Source organism: Bidens hawaiensis, unplaced genomic scaffold (genome assembly GCF_021521415.1).
Source record: "Bidens hawaiensis isolate Kalapana, Puna unplaced genomic scaffold, B.hawaiensis_p1.1 tig00040020_1, whole genome shotgun sequence".
Classification (NCBI taxonomy): Eukaryota; Viridiplantae; Streptophyta; class Magnoliopsida; order Asterales; family Asteraceae; genus Bidens; species Bidens hawaiensis.
This window is the reverse complement of record NW_027505640.1, coordinates 121,478-141,305: the sequence shown is the minus strand read 5'-3', so window position 1 is coordinate 141,305 and position 19,828 is coordinate 121,478. Positions and strand designations below refer to the sequence as shown.

The following is a 19,828-nucleotide window of genomic DNA, read 5'->3' as shown; positions in this document are numbered from 1 at the left end:
TCTTGATTTTTAAATAGAGGCCTCTCATTGATTTAACCTAAATTAATGGATATGGGTCTTACCAAAACCAGATAACTTTTAAACGGGTTATAACATCTCATTAAATTAAAAATTAATCTTACTAATTATTTGATATGAAAATCCTACAAAATAGGTATATACTAAAATTTAATATCCAATTTAAAAAGAAAAAGATATTATTTATAATTAATAAACAATTTTATAGTAAAAAAACATAAGCGGGTCATGGGTCATCAAATCCAGATAGCTTTTAAACGGGTTATAACATATCATTTATTTATGAAACCCTTTCATCATCAAACCCTAAGTATATTATTAACTTTCTTACAATAAAGAAAATTAAAATTCAAAAAATAAATATTAAAAAACGAAAAATGTAAAACAACCATTCTCTCAAGCTATCGGATTACTTTATTTGTAAATGAAGGCTTCTCAAGTATTTGACCCGAATTCACGGGTAAAGGTCTCACCAAACCCAGATAGCTCTTAAACGGGTTATAACATCTCATTATATTAAAAAAATCTCATCAAATATTTGATATGAAAATCATATAAAATAGGAATATACTAAAAATTTAATCCTATTTTATTTATAAAATTGTTTCTTAATTATAAATAATATCTTTTTTTAACTTTCTTACAATAAATAAAATTAAAATCCAAATATGCATATATAAATATTAAAAACGAATAATGTAAAACAACCCCCGTAATACGAGGGATAAAATCTAGTAATATTATATGTTTAAATACAAATAAAAACGATTATTTCTAGGCGTGACTTGTGTTTTGTTTTTGTGTTGGATAATGGCATGATATATTATTATTATTATTATTATTATTATTATTATTTTTACTTTTATTTTTTCAAAGTTGTGATGGTATAAAATAACGGGCTTCGACCAAACTAGATAGAGCAAAAAGAATTACATAAAAAGGAGAGAGTTTTCAATTCATTCATTCCAAGTAAATCTAGCTTTACGATTTATTTTAGTGTCATAAAAAAGAATAATGAATAGTACTCTGAATATCTCTCTACTTTTAACTGTGTCCATCTAAAAATCATTATTGTTTCTGAAATTCTAAATAGACTACCAAGTTTTAAGGCAAATTAACCACTTCAATTAACACATTTTCTTTTGAACTAATGCGCGCCTCATCCAGTAACATCATCGACATCTTCGGATTCGCCGGAACCAAAAGGTTTCTCTTTAGCCAGATTACCACTAGCCTGCAAGTCTTCTTTGCAGCATGACAGTGACAAAGAACATGATTACTCTTTTCCATTTGCGATAGACAAATTGGACACAAAATGGAAGCCCCAATCGACTTAGGTTTTCATGCGTTGGTAATCTATCTAGAAGAACATGATTACCACTATTCACCAAGTCTTCTTTTCAGCATGATTGTGATAAAGAACATGATTATTCGTTTCCATTTGTGATAGATAAATTGGACACAAAATGGAAAGCCTCAATCGACTTAGGTTTTTGTGCATTGGTAATCTATCTATAAGAACACGCCACGCAAAAATGTTTACATTTTTAGGGACAACCCGGTTCTATCTAGTGATGTTTTCAACTCTAGAATCATAGCACCATCAATACTGTATTTAACCTCTTTAATCTCAAAGACTGGAGAAGCATCCAACCTCCAAGTCCATGAGTACGAGCTATATATTTGAGAGAAAGATATCATGCAGAAATATAATAATTTATAAGGTATTTCAATATATATGTATATTTAAAAATAAATATATTAATAAAATTTTGTCAAATAACTCATATATATAATCTTTAATTCTTTATATATGTTATCAGGTAAGGTAATCTAGTTCATTCTCTTTCTCTTTCACACATCATCACTCCATAATTCTGCCTTCAACCATTTTTCAACAATAGAATTGTACACCATTCACCTTAGTTCATCGTTTAAATAATTTTATACTTTGTTTTATCTTTAGTTAAACTATTTAAATTATTTTCATATTAAAAACATAATATAAAACAATAAAATAAAAACTATAATAACTTTATTTTTTTAAAACATAAAAATTCATTAATAAAAAAAGTACATTCATAAAAAAACCATAAAACATAGACTAAAATACAACATTTGTAAAAATTCATCGAAGTGAAAAGGTCAATAAAAAACATTTATAAAACTCTATTATTGTTTCCCTTAACTAGCTAGAGTAAGTAGGATCATCTCCTCACTGAAACACTAGAAAGTGTCAATATCATTCATTGTTTACTAATTAATTAAACTAGGGTGGGCAAACGATGCCAAAACAGTTTTAAAGATTTGATTATAAACATACTTTAGGCAAAGAAAATATAACTTAGTGAAATCAATATGAGAAAGGATGACTACACTTCAGGTTCAGGTTATGCCAAGTTTGTCGTACCATGCGCTAACTCTAACAACGCCATATGATGGCACATACGCAGATTTTGGCGTATGGTACGCCAACTCTGATACGTCCATACTTTTGTACTTCTTCGCTGTGTTGCACTCCCGTTCCTTCGATTCCATCCAAAGGCTTCCAAGATGCGTGTATAAGCTCTGGAGATTAGCTCGTTTAAGCACCGAATACCCGCAATCATAAAAGATTCAAAGTTATCGTGTTCAAGATATATAAATAAATAAAACAGATATTAAACATTAAAACATATTTTTTACCCACCCATCAAAAATATAAAATTAATCCTCCACATCAGGTTCATAGGCTTCGTAGTCATGATGTTGAACTGGAGCAGGAGCCCCCAATATGGGATGATCTTTAGAGCATCCCATGCGGCGGCGATGCGTGTATTTAAAACCATTGTTCATACCTTAGTTTGGTAAAGACAAAGTGCGTGCCTCCAGTAATGCTTCTACTCCAAGCAACTCGGCATGTGCAGCTACGTAGAATCAGTTGAATTTCATAACCTTGACTTTCAAATCCATCCACTTTGAACAAATTTGATGTTTGTTACAATCGGCCACAGTGGCGGATCCAAGATTTTTTCAGGAGGGTTCACTAATTTTAGATGTTCCGATTTGATAGAACCGAACATAAAAATTTTCGCGTCCATTCAGTTCGAATAACGTTCATCACATGTACCGCACTGACTAAAGTAACCTATCAAATCTAGCTAGTTGCGGTACCCACACGTACATATTGTTCACTAATAAGATATTTGTAATGGTTAATGACTAAATAAGGTATATTTATTTCTTTCCAGTGAAGTTCAAAATCTTACAAGAATACCTATCACAAAGTGATGATCTTCAGATGAATTCACACCATATTTGATCTGCAACCAAGATTAAATCATTAGATTTTAGTCAACCCTTTATTGACTCAGAAGAAACCAAGAGATACTAAATCATCTCCTTTTAGTGATATAGTGTCATAAGGATCCAAAGAGGGCAAACAAACATATAATTATGAAATTAACGTAAGTCAAATTATAGGCACATTAAGTTCAGAATCCAAAACCATCAATTCAAGGAAGTGAAATTTGATGGAAATTTAACTGAATCATGAAAGTGAATTCGGCAAATACGATCCAGAGATTGCTGCTTCAAACACACAAGTTCTTGATCGAGTTATGAACCATTGCTCAAGCTTTATACATATTAAAACAAGCATAAATTACACAATTGAGACCTAGAATTCTAGACTTGGCATAACTTGAATCAATTAAACAATATCATACTCCATTGATTCCTCAAAACAAAATCAAATATCCCAACTTATATATCATATATTACAGACTGTAAGATAAAAAAAAAGCAACTAATTTTCAAATTAACAATTTAAACATTATTCACAAATGAATTGTTTAAACATGTAAATATAGGGGTGTTCAAGAAATCCGAAAACCGAAAAACCCGAAACCGAAATAAACTGATCCAAATTCTTATTCGGATATTCGGATCGGATCAATCCAAATAACTAATTCGGATTTGGATCTGGAATTTTAGAAAATTCAGATTATTCGGATATCCATTTAATCCAAATAAAAAACATGTTTTAGGGTATTTTCCGGGTTGGTATATTTATTAGACTATTATTTGAAGTTTGAACTTTAAATTTGTGTTCAAGAGTAATTCGTATTTTCCGGTTTGTATATTATTGTGATTCTAAACTATTAAATGTTAGGAATAATGTATTAGGAAAATTTTTTAGGTTTATTTCGGATTATTCGGATATTATCTTAATCCGATTTGAATTGAATTCGGATAGATTCAGATCGGATATGAATATTCCTAATTCAGATCGGATTGGATTTCGAATAGGGTCCTAAAACTTTCAAATCCGATTAACCTGATACAAATAAACTGAATAATTCGTTATTCGATCCGATGAACACCCATATGTAAATAGATAACAATCTATAATATATATAAACGAAATCCCTAAATTCTCTCAAGCCACCAAATTGCTTTATTTGTAAATGGAGGCTTCTCATGCATTTGACCCGAATTCACGGGTATGGGTCTCACCAAACCTAGATAGGTCTTAAACGGGTAATAACAACTCATTAAATTAAAAATTAATCTTACCAAATATTTGATGTGAAAATCCTATAAAATAAGGATATACTAAAAAATTAATATCCGATTTTTTTAAAAAAAGATATTATTTATAATTAAGAAACAATTTTATAGTAAAAAAAAGGGAAAATCTCATAGAATAGTAACCAACTTTCAAAAGTGTTCCAATTAGGTCACTGATGCATATTTTTTCCAAATCGGGTCACTAAATCTTCAAATCAAGTCTCACCGATTTTTGTGTGCGTCAAGAAAGATATGGATGATAAGATGTGGGTGTCGGAATTTGCAATATATATAGTTAAATTTAAAAATTTTAAAAAAACGTTAATTATATTAAAATTTAAAAATAAAAAATAAAATTCACGTCGCCACTCAACGTCAACTGCAAAAAGAAGATAAAAAGATTTCCTATGTGAAACAAAAAAGAAATTGGCTAAAAAAACATGTTAAAACTTTTAATTTAATCAAACACGAAAGTTGAGTGATCTAATTGAAACACTTTTTAAAGTTGAGTGACCTAATTGGAACACTTTTGAAAGTTGGTTACTATTCTATGAAGTTGCCCCAAAAAAAATAAGCGGGTCATGGGTCACCAAATCCAAAATAGCTTTTAAACGGGTTATAAAATATCATTTATTTATAAAACTCTTTCATCATCAAACCCTAATGGGGTGCTTAGGATTCCTTATTTTTTCCTTCTTGTAACTTATTAACTTTTATGTTAAAAAGGTGTTGGGTAATGTGACTTTTTTAAGTTTTTAAAGAAGGAAAAAGGAGGTTTTGATAAGTTTGGAGGGAATAACTTATCAAAAACAACTTATATAAGTTAAAAGGAGGTGCAAATAAGGAATCCCAAACATGGCCTAAGTATATTAACTTTCTTAAAATAAAAAAATTTTAAATCCAAAAAATAAATGTTAAGAAATGAAAAATATAACACAACCTTCGTAATACGGAGGATAAAACCTAGTTTAGAATATAAATCAAAGAATTCAAAGAAACCTGCTAGAGTGATGTGTGGTGTATCATTGGTTATTGGTTAAACCCCTAAACAGCTATGGTTAAAAGTTTTATGTTTAAACCCCTAATTGCTTTAAAAAAAATCAAAAATATGTGAAACACAGAATCAAAATCGGGACCTTTATTTACTAACACCATGGCTATTCCACTGCGCCATTTTCCAATTTGTGATAACGGTTCACTTCTATCATATATTGTATAAGAGGGTTCACTTCAGTTTTTCTATATAGCGTTACACTATCAATTCTAAACTCGTGGGGGTTCCTATGAACCACCTAGTTACATTGTATATCCGCCCTGATCGGCTACACCAAAATTTTGTTGATAAGTGGCTATGACTGCCGACTAAAATTAGTTTTCCGACTATGCGTTGTTGTTGCCCGACACGTGCATGAAAGTTTTTGTGCTAAATTTCTTGGATTTTCAGAAAGTGAATTGGATGAAAGAACAAAAGTTTTTAGGTTAAAAATGGTTTAGTGAGGGTTAAATTTTAATTTTTTTTTAAATATTATGGCCGTTGATGAATGGTCACATGATCATTAAAGATTGGGAGCAACGATATCACTACCATGCTCGAGTGTCCGGGTTCCGTACCAACTAGACAAGGTCGTGTTCCCGCTAGGGACGAGGCAACACCGAGCCCATCATTTGGGCCTCCGTCCACCCTAATGGGATGGGTACATACACATCCCAAGTGTTTCGGGTTTCAAGTTTTGCCACCAGATTCACGTAGTTATTCTAGTTATTCATAAACAAGATGTTACTTTTAAGTTTCAAAATATTTTATACAATCAAAAAATATATATAAAAAAACCCATAAATCCATATAAACCACTCGCCTAAAAGCATCCACAACCATTCCCTTATCTTCGTTTCTATAACTACAATAAAAAATAAAAATAACTGTATTTTCTCTCTTATTTGTTTATACCTTGATCATAAATTTTTATTTCTTCACTCATAACCATTTTCATAAAATATAAAAAATTAAAAATAATATGATAAAATATCTTTTCATGTATATAAAAAAGTCACTACATTTTAGTGCTCCCCTCGTCATACTCTAACATACTCTTTAAATTATATAAAACCCACTGAACCTTAAAAAAAAAAAGAAATAGAAAAAATATACTGTAATGTGTTTAATTCTGAATTATCCAAATAAAATGCTGTAACGTCATCCAACAGACATTTGAAAATGGCAGCACCCATTATTACACTCCCATCATCTTCTTCTTCCACAACTACTCTTCTTGCTTCTTCACATTCCATCCATTTCACCAAATTTAAACCAATACCCAGTTTAGGGTTTTCAATTTCACGCACCAATTTGAAGAACCCATTATTGTTTTGTTCTAAAAGATTGACTCATGCTGTTGCCAAGGCTAATCTGGGTCTCACTTATCCTGCACAAATTGATTCCCATAAGGTATGCTTCTTTAATTTGAATTTTTTTTATTTGTGTACTGTGCACATAAGGTGTTCGACGAAATGCTTGTGATTTAAATTGGTGTGTTTTTGTAATCTTTATGTGAATCATGTGATACAATGTGTAGGGGTGTGCGTGAAACCGAAATAACGGGCCTGCGACCGAAATAAATGTCAAGACCGAAAAAAATTAACTTAACCGAACACAACCCAAAACTGGCGGTTTGGTTTTATGGTTTTTCAAAAACCGAATTTTACGTTCGGTTTCGGTATTGCATTTAGCGAAAAGAGGAAAACCAAAAACCGAACCGAAGAAAAAACCGACTTCTGTTATTTGTTATGTTTTAGATTTTAGTATTAGGGTTTAATTGTGTATGGTTTTTCAAAAACCAAATTTTACGTTCGGTTTCGGTATTGCATTTACCAAAAAGACGAAAACCAAAAACCGAACCGAAGAACAAACCGACTTCTGTTATTTGTTCTGTTTTAGATTATTAGTATTAGGGTTTAATCGTGTGTATCATGTTTATGCCACGGATCCGCAACTATTAGGAAACAATCGAGTTAGAGCCGTAGCTATGAGTGTTACAGACGGTCTAATGAGATGAAAGGACATAATTGATGCGGGAGCTTTGCTAAGTGTTCCGGTCGGTGGAGCAACTCTCGGACGGATTTTCAATGTGCTTGGGGAGCCTACTGATAAGTTAGGTCCTGTAGATAATAGCTCAGCATTTCCTATTCATAGATCTGCGCCTGCGTTTATACAGTTAAATACAAAACTGTCTGTTTTTGAAACTGGAATTAAAGTAGCAGATCTTTTAGCCTCTTATCGCTCGAGTTAGGTTTATCTGTTTCCCTCCATTGTATACACAATTCAGCTATATTATTATTTCAGTGTCTTTTACATTATTGAGTTTATGGATCATAATTTTGATTTTTGAATGCTAAATAATTCACAAAAAACTAATAAATGGTGTAGTCCTAAATTTACAGGCCCAAATGTGTAAGAATCGATTAATCATAAACTAACTAAATTATGTAAGCCTAAAGTTCATGCCCAAATCCATATTTTAGGCCTTTTTTCAGCCCAAATACATGAAGTTTATAAATTATGTATATATGTAATTATTTGTAATAACAGAAAGATTGAATCTTTGTTCTTTTATTTTTTGAAACAAAAAAGATATCTTTCACTGCAAAAGACACTGATTTGCTCGAATGGAAAGGCGATATTCTTGCAATTGGTGTCACCGAAAAAGACATCATAAAAGACGAGAATTCAAAGTTTGAAAACAATGTCTTGAAGAATCTTGATTCTCAATTGAATGGGTTGTTATCTGAAGTATCTACAGAAGAAGACTTCAGCGGAAAGGTTGGACAGTCAACGGTTGTTAGGATTTCGGGCCTTGGTGCCAAACGGGTTGGTTTGGTTGGGCTTGGAAATGGGCCCACCGGGTCATCAAGTTCTGGTTATAGGAGTCTTGGTGAGTCGGTTGCCTCATTGGCTAAGGCTTCTCGGGCTAATAGTGTTGCGGTGGCACTTGCGTCTTCACAAGATTTAAGTCCTGAGTTAAACCTCACCACAACTTCAGCAATAGCAACGGGTACGTTTTGTTTTATTTCAGAAGTTTGGGCTCGGATCGTTATTGTTTGTTACTTAATGTATGTACATTTTTTATGTACATTTTAGATATGCCTTTTGTACACAACATAATTTATATTCTTTAGTTATTTTTATCATATTATATATGATAATAATTATCATCAAATTATAAATTAAGGGAAAATTATAGTAGTGGTGGCGGGGGCGGTGGTGGCGGTTGTAGTCGTAGTAGTAGCAGCAGCAACAGTAGTAGTAGTAGTCAAGCTCGACATATTATTATTTTTTAGATATAATTTTTAAACATAAGCTACATAACATAGTTTATACTATTTATTTATGTTTATCATATTTTTCTATATGATAATAACTATTGTATAAATATGCATTTAGTATATTTAGTAAAAGTTATATAAACAATAGGCTCATGTAGGCCTGTGAGCCAGCTTGAGCTCGAGATTGTTTAATTAAACAAGCTTATTTTTAGGCTTGGGCTTGTTTAAGCTCGACTTGATTCGAGCTTTTAGCGAGCCGATCTCGAGCAGCTCGCGAGTGGCTTGGCTAGCTCGCGAGTGGCTTGGCTAGTTTACACCACCTCAATTATATATCCGTAAAAGGAAAGTGTTATTTACTTATTTGCTCTTCCTTTAACCTAATTTTATACGTCTTTGCTCCCATCTCACAAAACATTGCTTACGTTATTCACAAATATGAACCTTTCCTTTTCTTATTTATTAATCCAATAAATAATCAAAATTTTCCAAATACTCACACATATTAATATCATGCATAGGACTTAAATTTATGTGGTGAGACTTTGATTCTTGAATATTATGCTTTGGATTGTGATAGGTATATTTTTGGGGACTTATGAAGATAACAGATTTAAAACCGAGTCAAAGAAGCCGTCTCTTGAGTCCGTTGACTTTCTTGGTCTTGGAGCCGGACCCGAGTTTGAAAAGAAACTCAAATACTCACAAGAAGTTTGCTCAGGGGTAATATTGGGAAAAGAGCTTGTAAACGCACCCGCTAATGTACTTACCCCTGGTTAGTTACCCTTTTCCAAAATTTCTTTAAAAAATAAAAATTTAACGTGTTAAGTATGTTAAAAGACTATATTTTTATACATACTTAGGCATGTAAACGAACCGAATGAACATAAACAGAGCATGTCCGTGGTCGTTTAGTTACCTTTAACCAAACAACGATCGAAGTCATTGAACACGAACAATTAAACCAACGGGGTTTTTCTTGTTTGTATTAGTTTCTTTAAAGAATGAACGAGTTCGTCTTTGTCTATGTTTGTTCATCAACTGTATCAGTGAACAGTTCACGAAACGAACGAATATAAATAAGCTAAAACCAATTAACTGTATCAATGAAGAACAATGTGTTCGGCCTAAAAAGTTATTAAAACTAGACAAAATTTTAATAAACCTTAAAAGTTTAAATGAGCATGTTAACGAACTAAACAAACGTTAAAGAATATAAATAAATGTAAACGAACAAACATAAATGAATTTAAAAGAACGAACGTAAACGAGTGTTCACTAACATAAATGAAGAAACAATCAAACACGAGCAATTTAACGAACTGGTTTTCTTGTTTGTATTTGCTTGTGTTCATTTATGTTCGTTCGTTAACTGTATGAAAGATCGGTTGACAAATTACCCGAACGAACGTAAATGAACTAGAACCAATTAAAAGTAAAAGTGAAGAACAAAAACTAACGAATTTAAAAGGTTCACAAACATAGTTGAACGAATGATACGTGTTCGTGTTCATTCGCTTAACTACATGAACAAAACTTATTCTTTATGTTTGTTCGTGTACTAAATAACGAACTTTCCACCAAATGGTTCACTAAACATTCGGTTCGTTTACAGGCCTAATCAAAGTCTTTTGAGTAAAATAATTTAGGACTACTACGTCTAACCTGTTTGACTCTGTTGCACAATTTGACAACCCGTATTACGGGGGCTGCTTTACATTTTTCGTTTTTAAATATTTAGTTTTTGGATTTAGTTTTCTTTATTGTAAGAAAGTTAATAATATACTTAGGGTTTGACGATGAAAGGGTTTCACAAATAAATGATATATTATAACCCGTTTAAAATCTATCTGGATTTGGTGACCCATAACCCGCTTATTTTTTTACTATAAAATTATTTCTTAATTATAAATATCTTTTTTTTTTAAATCGGATATGAATTTTTAGTATTATCCCTATTTTATAAAATTTTCATATCAAATATTTTGTAAGATTAATTTTTAATTTTTAATTTAATGAGATGTTATAACCCATTTAAGAGCTATCTGGATTTGGTAAGACCCCCATACCCGTGAATTCGGGTCAAATGCATGAGAAACCTCCATTTGCAAATAACACTACATGGTGGCTTGAGAGAATTTAGGGAGCAACCACAGAGCTTTTAAATGTTTGGTTTATATATATATATTATATACTAGGTTCGAACCCGTGTGATACACGAGATTGGTAAAAATAAAGAAATAAAATAAAACAACTATAATAATTTAAATAATTACATCATTTTTTATTCATGTCATAAAATTACATATCATATGTGGTTAACCAATGATGTTACAAAAATCTTAAATTTTCATTCATATCAAAATTCATATTCAGTCATAAAGCTTCTACTTGCCTTGATAATACAATTACTCATCATCAGCTTTTGTTGCAATTACTTCAAATTCTGATGAAGGATAACGATGCAACCCAAAGCAAGAAAATACATGCATCCAAGAGACTAATTTGGCCTTGTACCTACTTGAAACCCATTATAAAAAAATGAAAATAATACTATATGATAATCTATCATACATAACAGGTTAGATATACTGATTTCAGTACAACAAAACCAAACAAACTACAGAAGTACAAATATTATACAAAAATCATGTAACTGTTTAACTACGCTGAACACGGTCCCAAAGTAAGGTAACAACAACCTTAGCAAAATTTCTAATGCAAATGCAGGTCAAAAGGTAGGCTGATATGAGTATTCCATAAGAACAAAATAATATAACAAACACATTAATACATATTTTCAACACCTTGGCATAGTTGATTACATGGTATATTGGTATATCAAAACATATAAGTACAATTATTATTATTAGAGATCAAAACTTACCTCACATGTTGCAATTCCTGACTAAGTCTTTTAGTTTCTGACTCAATTACTCCACATAAGAAACTGAAACACAAGATAAACAGATGACATATGCAATAAAAGATATGATGAACGATGATCATTGGCAATTATAAATTACCTACACCAAGAACTGGTCCTATTAACGATCCCATAACTGCTATAAGAGCTAAGAATTGGCAATTTTAAATTACCTGCACCAATTAGTATCATAGCTTGAATATAGACGACACCTGTAATAAACCATTAAATTCCAATCGGGTCAGTAAGGAGGTATGCGATGTTGGGAAATCGGGTTGTCACTTTGTGCGGGAAAATGCAAGAGGAGAATGGCTAGAAAGCGGACACGCGTTCACAATTATTTTTTGTAAATTATCTTCAGACTACAAAGGATTGTTAAAAAGAATTTTGTAACAAATGAACGAATTAGCGAGTATACCATCGTAACTCGTTTCAATTTCCGAAATAGCCCATAACTCAAAACCGTTGACCCGCACAAATTTCAAACCGAATGTGAGCTGGATACAATATGTTACAATTTATTAATGTGCTAAAATTGGTGCAAAATTATCCTTCAGATCAACATCAAATATTCAATCCTCAAAATACCTTAGAACTTAGAAACTTCAATCAGTCCGAACAAAAGTGTTTCGAAACTGACTTTCGTTAACCTGTTGGTTTTCTGTCAATAAAGGCATTAAGTTCTACATTTCTAATTCTCTATCAATGAACAAGAATGAAATATATTAAAATTCAAGTTTTAAATTGCAAACAGCTTAAGTTAACATTCCTAATATATGATCAATTTCATAACCTGGAGATCAATATTTTGCCACCCCTGGTCATACGAAACAGAACCCAAAGGCTGGAAAAATTCCGTTAACACGAACCACATAGTTTCATGTATTTTCATGTATACTAATAGAGCTTGTTAGAAAGTAAATAATATAGAAAAAATAATAATATACAAAAAGCTAAGAATTGAAACAACATAATCATGATTCATAAAGCTAAAAAACTAACCATGACATATGAAGAAAGCCATCACCATAACCATCATAGACAATAATCAAATTCACTGAAGTTCAAGCCCACCATCAAGTTTAGGTTTCCTAAATCGTTCTTGCTACAATCAAGTAAAAATAAGAAAAACCCACATAAGAGCCCTAATTTTTTAAAATTATATATAATAAATCAAAGACATCAGATCATCCATTAATCAATCTACAAGCCGCGATTCATCATCGATTCAATAGTGGAATAGATGAAGATCGATGCTGATGATTGGAACAGCGATGAAGGAAGATAAGGGAATAGGGTTAGCATTATAGTTATAATACCTTGAAACCAGAAAACGATGATCGATGTTAAGGATTGTGACGAACGGCACCTGTAAATCAAAATCAGGGTTAGCATTATAGTTATTAAATTGAAGACGGTGATAGACGGAATTGATTAACACCTAATTTGTTGATGAAGACTTACAACTTTACAACTGATGATGAATTTGCACCAAATCTAATTGTAGGGAAGGTAATTGAGTTCATTGTTAGGGTTTGTAGAGAGGACTGCGAATTTGATTTTGAATATGAATAAAAATGAAAATTTAAAAATTTAGAAATGCCAGTTGGACAAATTACATGCTGAAATGCCATGTGACAATTTAAAGCTTTCGGGTGAAAAACTAAATGGAGGATTTTGGGGAAACCCACTCTTTTATTAGACAGGGATTGGAGATATATAAATAAATATATATATATATATATATACTAGATTTTATCCCCCGTATTACGGGGGCTGTTATACATTATTCGTTTTTAATATTTATATATGTATATTTGGATTTTAATTTTATTTATTGTAAGAAAGTTAATAATTAATATGTTTGAGGTTTGATGATGAAATAGTTTCACAAATATATAATATGTTATAATCCTGTTTAAAAGCTATATGGGTTTGGTGATACCCATTACCCGTTTATTTTCTTTATTATAAAATTGTTTCTTAATTATAAATAATATCTTTTTTTTAAATAAAATAGGATATTAATTTTTAGTATATTCCTATTTTATAAGATTTTCATATCAAATATTTGATGAGATTGTTTTTTAATATAAAGAGATGTTATAACAATTTAAAAGCTATATGGGTTTGGTGAGACCTTTACCCGTGAATTCGGGTCAAATGCGTGAGAATCCTTCATTTACAAATAAAGCAATCTGATGGCCTGAGAGAATGGTTGTTTTACATTGTTCGTTTTTTAATATTTATTTTTTAAATTTTAATTTTCTTTATTGTAAGAAAGTTAATAATATACTTAGGTTTGATGATGAAAGGGTTTTATAAATAAATGATATGTTATAACCCGTTTAAAAACAAATGGGATTTGGTGACCCTTGACCCGCTTATGTTTTTTACTATAAAATTGTTTATTAATTATAAATAATATCTTTTTCTTTTTAAATTGGCTATTAAATTTTAATATATTCCTATTTTATAGGATTTTCATATCAAATAATTGGTATGATTAATTTTTAATTTATCATCATCATCATCATCATCATCATCGTACTCAGTATATCCCACCAATAGCAAAGCTATGGTAGGGTCTGAGGAGGGTAAGATGTAGACAGCCTTACCTCTACCCCATGGGGATAGAGAGGCTGCTTCCGGTGAGACCCCCGGCTCTATACTAGTTTTGCATCAAGCCTTGGACATAAGGCACATAGCACTCAATCATCGGGACGCTGGCTGATTGGTGCATGTACCCTTGTCTTTCGACTATCAACGCCACCACATGATGCCTGATTAACCTTCCATCACTTTTAACGTTATTTTCACGAGATTAGTAAAATAACGTCAAAATTAGTGCAATTTTACTTTTGCCCACCCGAGGGTTCACACATATATACATTATATGCGCGCACGTTATAACCCGTTTAAGAGCCATCTGGTTTTGGTAAGACCCATACCCATGAATTTGAGTTAAATCAATGAGAGGCCTACATTTAAAAATCAAGCAATCTGGTGGCTTCCATAAAAGGGGGGAGCGACCACATCGCGACACATAAGATTTTAGGGTTTTCGTTTATATATATTATAGAAGGGTCTAATAGTTATTAATAAAATATTTCTTTTTGCGGTTATTTTGCAGAGGTACTAGCGGAGGAGGCCGTAAAGATTGCTTCAACTTATAGTGATGTTTTTACAGCAACGGTTCTTGATGCAGAGCAATGCAAAGAATTGAAAATGGGTTCGTTTCTTGCGGTTGCTGCTGCTTCTGCAAATCCTCCTAAATTTATACATTTACATTATAAGCCTCCAACTGGTTCAGTTAAATCCAAGCTGGCATTAGTGGGGAAGGGTTTGACTTTTGACTGGTAATTGTTCTACATACTTATATTAGGGGTTTAAACCGAGCCGAGCCGAGCCAAGCCAGGTTGGGTTCGTGCTCAGCTCGTTTACAAATCGAGTCGAGCCGATTCGGATTGTTTATCTTAACAAGCTGAAATGTTGAGCTCAAGCTCGGGTTGTAGATAGCTTGAGTCAGCTCATGGCTCGTTGAACCAGATTGCTTATTTTACAAGAAATTCAATCTTATATTTTTATGCATATTAATATACATAAAAACAAAAAATAATATCTGGAACATACACATAACACCGAATTTGTAAAGAAAAGATTTTATAATTTATGTATATTAAAATTCATATTCTACTTTTGGGTTATAATGTGTACTTTAGTTTAAATGAGCCAACGATCCAGCTAAACGACCCTAACGAGCCGCACTTACTTGGGTCAGGTGCTCGGCTTGTTTATGGACGAGTCAATTTCGAGCGAGCCGCGGGCTTCTTGAACAACCCTAACTTATATATGATGAACCAATCTTTTGTTCATAATTTTCTTAAAATATTTAATTATGATCTTTATACGGCATCAATACAATAATAATCTAATGATATGAAAAGTACAATAAAATAGACTTATGGACGACATCAACCTGTTCCACTTTTGCCATTTTTCTGACCCGTTTGAGATTAAACACACCCCAACTCAACCCATTTTTAAGCAAAAAGGTTATCATGCTTATAATCATATGCTCATTTCCTCCTTTTTTGGTATTATTCTTCTTGATGTAATTATAATTGTTTTAAAATTCTATTTCGTGTAGTGGTGGTTATAACATTAAGACTGGAGCTGGTAGTTTAATCGAGCTCATGAAGTTTGATATGGGCGGCTCCGCAGCAGTTTTAGGTGCTGCAAAAGCTCTTGGTCAAATTAAACCACCTGGAGTAGAGGTGAGACTATGTTATTAGTGGCCAACAAAGAATTCTGAGTTTTTTTTTTAATTATATTTTTGTTATTCTTAAGAATTATAGTATAAATCTGCACATGCATTTGCTTACGTAAATACAAACACACACATAATACATGTATGTATGCTTGTATGTGAGTTAGGGTTGTAAACGAGGCGAGTAAGTCGTGCCAGGTTGGGCTCGGGCTTGGCTCATTTATCTAACAAGCTAAAATGTTGAGCTCGAGATCGCCTCGTAAAAAGCTCAAGCTGGCTCTTGGCTCATGAAGCCAGTTCGTTTATTTTTCATTAAAATTAACATTTCATTATTTACACATATTGGTGTATATACATTTTTAACATACGCATAATGCATAAATAATAAATTAAAAAATTTCTAATTTGTATATATTTAACTCTGGGTTATACTTTTGGGTTATAGTTTGTATATTAAAAAGTTGGGCTTTAATTTCAACGAGTCAACGAGCTAGCTAAACGAGTTACGAGCCTAACGACCAATCCTACGAACCGAGCTTGCCTTGGCTCGAGCTCGGCTTATCTACAAACCTTGTGACCTTCTAGAATCTCGTAAAGCTGCATCTTTTATACATTGTGATTTTCTACGTTTCAAATATGATTTTCAGTTTTTTAATACGGTTTCAATTTCTTTTAATACAATTTTGAACTTGGCTTGGGATATTACAACCGCAGGTCCATTTTATTGTGGCAGCTTGTGAAAACATGATAAGTGGAACAGGCATGAGGCCTGGAGACATATTAACAGCCTCAAATGGAAAGACAATTGAGGTAATTTTAAAAATAGTTATTAAACATAATATAAATAATTTTTTATATTCTAATTATTCCTGAACTTTATTTGTTCATCGTGCCAGGTTAACAACACTGATGCAGAAGGTAGACTAACACTTGCTGATGCGTTAATATATGCTTGTAACCAAGGGGTAGATAAGGTATGTTATTCATTCCATCTGATCATTTTTTAAATAAATCTTAATTTCATTTCGTATCGCGTAATTCTTGATAAATAATTTTTGTCTGGTTATATTATATGCAGATAGTTGATTTGGCAACGTTGACTGGGGCGTGTATAGTTGCTCTTGGGCCTTCAATTGCAGGTAAACATGTTTTTTTGCAGATTTTAACTTGGTAAAACCGATCGGTTGGGTGACCCAAAACACTTTTAGTCACTTGAGTCTTTGGCAATTAAAAATACAAACAATAAATGCGTTAAATGTGATAATAAAATTTTCCTTATGGTAACGTTTTGACACCTTCATTTTCTTTTCTTTTTTTTATGATGACAATAATGGATAAAATGTAATTACAACCGATTAAAAGTATGAATGTGTAACAATAATGGTAATCGTGAATTGGTGAAAAGACGGTTGTAGCCTCGATTTACTGCTCTTACTTCTATTTTTGAACGAACGACTGTATATTAATGATGGTTTTTTCAGGTGTGTTCACACCTAATGATGACCTGGCAAAAGAAGTGGTTGCCGCCTCAGAAGCCGCCGGAGAAAAACTGTGGCGGCTGCCAATGGAGGAGAGTTACTGGGAGTCAATGAAGTCAGGGGTGGCCGATATGGTCAACACCGGAGGCCGCTATGGTGGTTCCATCACCGCAGCCCTTTTCTTGAAGCAGGTATCATGTTCAACCATTTTATCTTTCTACAACAGAAAGAACTAGAGATGTTCAAAAAGATCACGGCTCAGCTCTGTAAACGAGCCAAGCTCAAGCCAAGGATAGCTCGGCTTGTGGCTTGCTCATTAGCTGGCTCATTGGCTCACTCGTTGGCTCGTTTAAATTAAAGCCAAGTTTTTTACTGAAAAAATGTTGAAAGTTAACTTGATATTGAAAATTATCAAGTGACTAACTTTAAAAGTAAAGCCCAAATTTTAATATATATATATATATATATATATATATATAGAAAACGCCAAAACGGTTCAAATAAAAATAAGGAGTTTTCTAGGAATGGTAAGAACCAATAGATTTTTGATATGTGGCATTACAAATTATGGTTAAAGAACAATTATAGAAAACTATGTCGGTTATAATGGTAAAAGAGTTAATTCTAGATAACTATGTCGGTTTTTGGTAATTTTAAATCTCAACCCTTGAATTCCCTAATCTAATGGCCCATAATTATTCTTACCATTCCTAGGAAACATTGTCTTTTTACAATAACCTATCCCTATATATATATATATAGGGTAAGGATCCTAAGAGAACCATTGGCAGATTGAGAACTTTGAGAACCATTTTGGACCACTAAAAAAACCCTCTAAAAAAATATTAAAAAAAATTATAAAACAAACAAAACCGAAAAAAAAGTAAAAAAACCAAAATTCTTATATTTCATTCCGGTTTCATTAAAAAAAAACCGAATTTTTTTTTCTTTTTAATTCGTATTATATCTATACACATATGTATAATTTCATTTAATCTATAGTTGCATAATATACACATATGTACATTATCATTTACCTTAAATTATACATATGTGTATAGGAAAAAACATGTGTATACATATTATACATATATGTATAATAAAAAAAAACCGATTTTTTTTTCTTTTTAATTCGTATTATACCTATACACATATGTATACTTTCATTTAATCTCTAGTTATGTAATGTACACATATGTACACTATCATTTACCTTAAATTATACATATGTGTATAGGAAAAACACATGTGTGTACATATATGTACATATTATACATATATGTATATGTATAATTTAGCTAAACCGAGAATTTTTTTTTTACGGTTTTTTTTTTTAGAAACCGGGATGATAAATAAGAACTTTGGTTTTTTTACTTTTTTTATTTTTGTGTTTTTTTTTGTTTTATGATTTTTTTTATTTTTGGGTTTTTTTGTGGTCCAAAATGGTTCTCATAGTTCTCAATTCTCAAAAAGTTCTCACATGATCCTGATCCTATATATATATATATATATAAATTATGAATTCTATAGTTTATAAATTCAGCATTGTGTATATGCTACAAATATTATTTTTATTGTTATCTATACCAATGTGTAGAATAAAAAAAAATAGTTTTTTTAATAATAAACGAGCAGGCTTGACGGGCTTCGAGCTGGCCTGAGCTCAACATTTCAGCGCGTTAAGATAAGAAGAAAGCCGCAACAGGATTCGGAGTTCCTACTTTGGCGCTTCTTTTGTTAATTATTCTTTTTTTTTTTGCTTCATGGCAGTTTGTTAATGAGAACGTCGAATGGCTGCATATTGACATGGCGGGTCCTGTTTGGAATGACAAAAAGAAAGCCGCAACAGGATTCGGAGTTCCTACTTTGGTTGAATGGGTTGTGGCCAACTCGTCATCTTGAGCGATAGATTTTCCCATTTTACCCATCTACATAAGCGAATTCGCGGTTTCTATAGAAAAGTTTTGGAACTGTTTCAACGAAATTAAAATGTGGAAATTCAAGAAATGACATGTTATTTTTACATGTATATGTTAGGGTAAAGGAAGAAAATATTGGCCATGATTTGCAATTTAGAGTGGTTTAAATCTTGATTTGTTTGTGTTTCTTCCTTTTTTATTAAAGTTTTTTGCTTGATGTTTTTTTTTGTAAGTTAAGAATTATTTTTATGTTGAGAACTATGGGAACAGCATAAAGCATTTGTACATTATGCATTAATGATTTATATAGATAGTGGATAGACACGTTTATGCAACTGCCGTCTGTTTA

At 31.8% G+C, this 19,828-nt stretch overlaps 1 protein-coding gene across 1 annotated transcript; it reads left to right on the top strand.

Annotated features, from left to right (window-relative positions):
• Window positions 1-6,784: 6,784 nt before the first annotated feature.
• LOC143614444 (leucine aminopeptidase 1-like) lies at window positions 6,785-19,577 on the top strand. The gene is made up of 10 exons (XM_077087880.1): window positions 6,785-7,015; window positions 8,198-8,618; window positions 9,467-9,661; window positions 14,946-15,171; window positions 15,963-16,089; window positions 16,797-16,892; window positions 16,979-17,056; window positions 17,161-17,221; window positions 17,564-17,751; window positions 19,331-19,577. Exons 1-10 carry the CDS (start codon window positions 6,785-6,787, stop codon window positions 19,460-19,462), a joined length of 1,755 nt encoding a protein of 584 aa, XP_076943995.1. The 3' UTR covers window positions 19,463-19,577.
• The last annotated feature ends 251 nt before the right edge of the window (window positions 19,578-19,828 follow it).

Coding starts and splice junctions, on each gene's coding strand:
- LOC143614444 (XM_077087880.1), top strand. CDS start 6,785: ATGGCAGCACCCATTATTACACTCCCATCATCTTCTTCTTCCACAACT. Junction 16,090..16,796: donor TTAAACCACCTGGAGTAGAG/GTGAGACTATGT, acceptor TTACAACCGCAG/GTCCATTTTATTGTGGCAGC. Junction 17,752..19,330: donor CAGCCCTTTTCTTGAAGCAG/GTATCATGTTCA, acceptor GCTTCATGGCAG/TTTGTTAATGAGAACGTCGA.